This window comes from Hydra vulgaris, chromosome 08, assembly GCF_038396675.1.
Source record: "Hydra vulgaris chromosome 08, alternate assembly HydraT2T_AEP".
In the NCBI taxonomy this organism is placed as follows: Eukaryota; Metazoa; Cnidaria; class Hydrozoa; order Anthoathecata; family Hydridae; genus Hydra; species Hydra vulgaris.
Genome location: NC_088927.1, coordinates 36,169,151 through 36,175,000, shown reverse-complemented (window position 1 = coordinate 36,175,000; position 5,850 = coordinate 36,169,151). Strand labels below are relative to the sequence as shown.

The 5,850-nt window shown below is 24.6% G+C and overlaps 1 protein-coding gene across 3 annotated transcripts in view; it reads right to left on the bottom strand.

Annotated features, from left to right (window-relative positions):
- Positions 1-5,850, bottom strand: part of LOC136083797 (structural maintenance of chromosomes protein 2-like) — an 18,010-nt gene extending 12,160 nt beyond the window's left edge. The window contains exons 1-6 of one of the 3 annotated variants that reach the window (XM_065803593.1): positions 5,651-5,850; positions 2,082-2,291; positions 1,563-1,800; positions 1,116-1,192; positions 725-918; positions 1-613 (exon numbers count right to left, since the gene is read on the bottom strand). The exon at positions 1-613 is cut by the window's left edge and continues 284 nt beyond it. In XM_065803593.1, the coding sequence (XP_065659665.1) occupies positions 260-613; positions 725-918; positions 1,116-1,192; positions 1,563-1,573 (636 nt within the window). In that variant the 5' untranslated portion in view covers positions 1,574-1,800; positions 2,082-2,291; positions 5,651-5,850 and the 3' untranslated portion in view covers positions 1-259. Of the gene's footprint in view, positions 1,193-1,562; positions 1,801-2,081; positions 2,292-5,650 lie in introns of all 3 variants that reach the window. The other 2 variants (XM_065803594.1, XR_010640100.1) reach the window with 2 other exon arrangements.

The window sequence follows — 5,850 nt, the reverse complement described above, 5'->3', positions numbered from 1 at the left end:
TTTATAGAAATTATACCTTTTTAAATTAAAATATATTTTTTGCTCCTTATTTTTTCTAATCCCTCAAAACCTCTTACGTCTGGGGCTAAAGCCACTTTTGCTCCCCTCACCACGTCACTGTTATTAATGAATGTTTTTATTTTATCCATTGAATATAATTTCTGTTAAAATTTAACAAGTGAAATTTATAATAGATGGTTTCTTATTTTGAAAAATGTACAGTTTTAAGAATACAAACTTCACTATTAAGAAATTATAATCAATAAACTCTCAATCCAAAAAATAACTTTTTTTCTTTTTCATTGTTAAGTAAGTCAATTTCTTTTAAATAAAGAGATTGAACATCATCTTCATCATCTGAATTGCTAACTGCAGCTAATAAAATGACATCATTAACCACTTGAATTTGATCCTCAATATTAAGAATGTCTATATGAAGATTCCACAACTGCTTTAGTTTATTTATAAAAACGTCATACTCTTCTGAGCATTTTATGCTGCTTTTTAGAGGTTCAGCAGCCATCATTATGTCCAATTGATGAACTTCTTCTTCAAACATGTTAAAAAAATTTAAATAAATACCAAGAGCCATGTGTAGACTAGGTAAAGACACCTAAAAAATTAAAAATAATTTATATAAAGTATAGTACTTTGATATTATTTTTGAGTATCATGCTCATAGTGAACTTTCACTGTCAAGGTAAAAAAAATAATCAAAAATCACTTGGTCTAGTGGTATTTTTAAAATTGGTTCGCTTATCACATTATTGAAATTTTTTGCAATACTCTTTAGTCCTCCATTTTTCATAAACCTTTTATGAGATAAACATAAATCTTCCAATGCGCGATATTTCATTTCAAGGTCAATACATTTCATATCGCTTGCTGTTGCATAACAGAAAAGACAACAATGCCTCCCTCAAGAATAAAATAAACAATATATTCATAATTAAAAATTAAATTACATTATTTTATATTATTAAACAGGGCCATCATTTTGAATTTTAGGTAAGATTATTGATAATTGGTTTTGTGATTCATATGCAAAATCAGTTATCTCTCTGATTTTCCTGATAAAGAAAAACCTATTAATTAATAATTTTAAATAAAAATACCTGAAGCTCCTGAAATACCATAAAGTGCACAAAGAAACTTATAATCACCAAAAATGAATACTCGAATATTTCTATCCCTATAATAAAACTAAATGTGTTATTCGCAAATGATTGTAATAAATCTATACTCTATAGAAGTGTATAAAGATTATCAAATGAACAATATAAACATTATCAATATGTTTTAACTACTATTCATCTTATAAAGATAATCTAAATAAAAATAATCAACAAAATAAATAAAGATCTAAAAAAAGAGGTCTAAATAAAAATAATCAGCTTGTTAAAGTCTTTTTTTTTTAATTTCTGAGTTGCTTTGTAAAAATGCCTTCACTTTTTACTAAACATAGCCCAAAAGATACCTAGTTATGTAGATGATGCAAAACAAAGGGGAAAAAAAAAGATTTTATTATACTTTATCGCAAATCGCATTTTAAGAAAACTTACTTATACTTCATTTTTTGTAGATCTTCTATTTTTTATTTCAAATCTTGAAATGGCAACTTTAATATTGATTTGATAATCTTTTGCCTCAAAAATACTAAAAACAATATCTTTGCTGTTTGGGTTTATGGTATTTGCTACTTGGTAAGTCATTTTAAAACTTCCTCTGCCATAATCTCCTCCTATTTTAATCTGTATCTCTTTCTCAGGGAAAAAGTCGTGATAATGAAGACTTTTACAACTATAGAAAAGTTATAAAATATATATATATATATATATATATATATATATATATATATATATATATATATATATATATATATATATATATATTAACAATATATAATACATTAATATTAACAAAAATTGGCTAGTGATGATGAATATACACATTTTAACAACCTTAATACAAAACCCTCATGTATTTTACATCACATTTTGCATTAACTTATCATTATGTTGGGGGTCAAATATGTATTAGTGTTTGTTATTTTTTTAAATCATTATTTCAATCCAAATCACCTTTCTAATTGATCAAGATGTTTGAAAATATGTGTTTGCAAATTTTCAATATAACCGTAAGATGCATCTTTTATTTCAAAGATTCCTTTAATTTCCTTTTCAAATGTAAACAGGGCATTTTCTACAATAAAGTCACACCCAGACAGTTTTTCACTAACTGTTCGTTGTGAAGCATGTGATGCTGTTTGTATATCAAAACTCTTCAGCCATCTGTAAAAAATTATTTACAATATTCTATAAAAATAAATAACATTTTTAACTAACTTAAAAACATGCAAAAAATAAGAACCTAGATATATTTTTAAGCTTTTCCCAAGGTATGCAGAGATATGTGTAGCATCTTCAATAATAATATGATTTTTGTGCTAAAAAACTGTTCCACGTTTTTAAAACTTGGCGTTTAGGCAGTATGGTAGGATGATATTTTGTAGCATATTTTTTTAGAATTTTATATTAACTTAGAAGTTTTTTTAAAAGTAGAATGGTTGAACTTTTTTAAAAAGTATTTTTTTATTATATTGACGAAAGTTAAAGTGTTATTTATTGATATCAAAAAGTGTGTTGTACTTCTTGTGCTTAGTAAATGTTGAAGATATTATCTTTTTTTTTTCTATCCTATTCTTTTTTTTAAATTTATACGTTTTCTATGCACATGCCAAATTTCAAGAACTTATTTTAACTAGCAGATGGTACCTAAATTTTGTTTTTCCGACTTCTGTTTGGGGGAGAAGGGGGGGGGGTACTGAAGGATATTGAATATTCCTTTTTAAAAGCCAATAATAATAATTATTAAAAAATTTATGTGATTTTTCTATAAAGTGATTTTGTGATATAAGTACTAATATTACATTTATAAAGTATCAATGTCAAAATAGCATTTATTATATATTAAATCAATAATACATGTTTTTTGCTCAGTCCAATCATACTATTACATTTTTAAAAAGCTTTATATCATATAATAATATAATATACTGCTTTTTTACGTATTTAGAATATATCCTATATTAGTAATATACTAATATTTGTCTAAAAATATATAGACATATATAATATATTTATAGTATATTAAATTTAATATACTATTTATAGTATATTATATTTATACTATATTGTATACTTAATATATACTATATTATAGTATATATTAAATATATACTATAATATAATATATATATATATATATTTAATACATACTATATCAATAATAATTATGAATGATATGATTCCGATAGAGGAATGACAGTCTTGCACAATAGCAGAATACTAAAATTTAAAAAAAATATATAGAAAGGCTATTACTATTTCTTACTGGACTAGAAAAGAAAATGATTCTGAAACTGTTGATTATTATATGAAAAAGTTCCAGCTGGTTGCTGAAATTGTAGTTGATGTTTTCATTGAGTTGATGTTTTCCTAATGTGAATATGTTGCCATTATTTTTTGATAATTGGACATGCATTTTATTATCTTACTACATGATTTTACTATTTTTCGACTATATATATATATATATATATATATATATATATATATATATATATATATATATATATATATATATATATATATATATATATATATTATCTAATTATGTTAGTGTATTTTATAAATAGAGTGTTCAATGTTCTTAAAGAACAGAGCAATAATAAATTAGTAAAAAATACTTGTCTAAATTTTTCTTCAACTTGAAAAAACACTTATCTAACACTTATTTAAAAAACACTTATCTAACTTTTTCTTCACCATTGCTGGATCATCAGGAAGAGTTATCAAGAACTCCTTTTGATGATCCAGCAATGGTGAAACTTCAAGTTGAAGAAAAAGTTAGATAAGTGTTTTTTACTAATTTATATATATATATATATATATATATATATATATATATATATATATATATATATATATATATATATATATATAGTATGCAGCAAGTAGTGGAACTTGCAAAAAAAAAATACAGCGAGTAGTCAAACTTGCAAAAAAAATTTACAGCGAGTAGTGGAACTTGCAAATAAAGTTACAGCGAGTAGTGGAACTTGCAAAAAAAATTATAGCGAGTAGTAGAACTTGCAAAAAATATGTACAGCGAGTAGTGGAACTTGCAAAAAAAATTTACAGCGACTCGTGGAACTAGCACAAATAAAATTACTGCGAGTAGTGGAACTTGTAAAAATATAAAGTGAGTAGTGGAACTTTTTTTTGATAGATGGATCTAGCTTACATTCACGTCCTGTCTATTGTTAACAATGATTATTATATAGTTTCATTAATGGAATTTAATATCTTAATCATTTACTAAAAGCCAAGATGTAAACTAATTAAAATAATATTATAAAACATTTTTTGTTTTTAAAAATTTTTTCAGGTCAGAGGGGGAACCATCTATAACTATCACTAAGCATTATGTGATGTATTTTGAATTTTGGTAAAAGATGTTTTTATATTAAAGTTTATTATTTTAATTACATTTAAATATTTTTTCGAATCTCATTAAAAATATAATTTTTTCTAGGTTGTAAAAGAGGGGGAGGGGGCTTTATACGCCCCTTCCCCATCTACACCCCTTGAAACAAAGGGTGCACTGCTAGTGATGTGAAGTAGTAAAATATAATTTTTGATTTGATACTAGATTTCTTTTTAATTATAAAGATAAATATTTATTAAAAAAAAGAGTCATTTTTGACAATAGGGTGTTTGAAACCATCACCCTTACATCCACCCAAAGACAATGATAAAACTTCTATATTTGACTGTGGTCGGATAGCTAATTACAAAACATCTTGTATATAAAAATTTATATTTTCATTTAAAAAAAAAACACTTTTTTACGAATACTGTTAGTCTTTATTGCCGGTATTGATGGTGGTTTTGTGCCCCCTCTTGCCCCCGGATGCACCCGTAATCTAGAAACCTTTATAAATTTGTAGATAACTCTTGTATCCATCTTTTGATACCAAGATGTAAACTTTTGGATAAGAATTGATTAAGTTATAATAGTTTTAGTTAATAAAAACTTTATTTTGACCACAGTTTCTTCAACAAATCCTAATATCAAAAAATCGGTACTTAAAACGTCATAACTTTCTGTAGGGTGGTTCGATTTTGAAAATTTTTTCACTTTTGGAATAATGAAATAAAGCTCTTTTTAATGATATATAACAACCTAGAACTTGATGAGTTTAAAAATTTCATGTAACATACCTATTATTAAACTAATTTTTACTGACTATAAGGTGGGTCTTAAATATAATATTAGAATGCTAATCAAAAAATAAAATTTAAAGAAAATATAGTAGCTCAATAAAGAAAAAAAATTATATCACAGGTAAAAATTTTAATTCATTACAAACTAATAATAACTCGATCATAACTTTGTAAAACTTATTATTGTCGACCTGTGAAAATGTTAATTTTCAACAACAACAAAAATTGTTACCTGAGATTAATAAAAAGCATCAAAAAGATAAAAGATTCATAAAACTTCTTACAAAATTTCAGTCTAATTTTAACGCTCAAATTTTTAAAAATATCACTTTAAAATGTATAAACAAACGACAGTATGATACCTATAAAAATAACTTAGTTTTAATCGTAAAATTATACATATGCATATCAATTTTCGTTGATTCTATATAAAAAACGGTACCACTATAAGTATTTATCCCAAAAATTGTATTACAACAAAGAAACAAAAACAATTTATGCGAATAAATTAGTTGCTAAGAAAAGTTAATTCGGTTTCGAAGATCCACAGCCATTTTGAAAA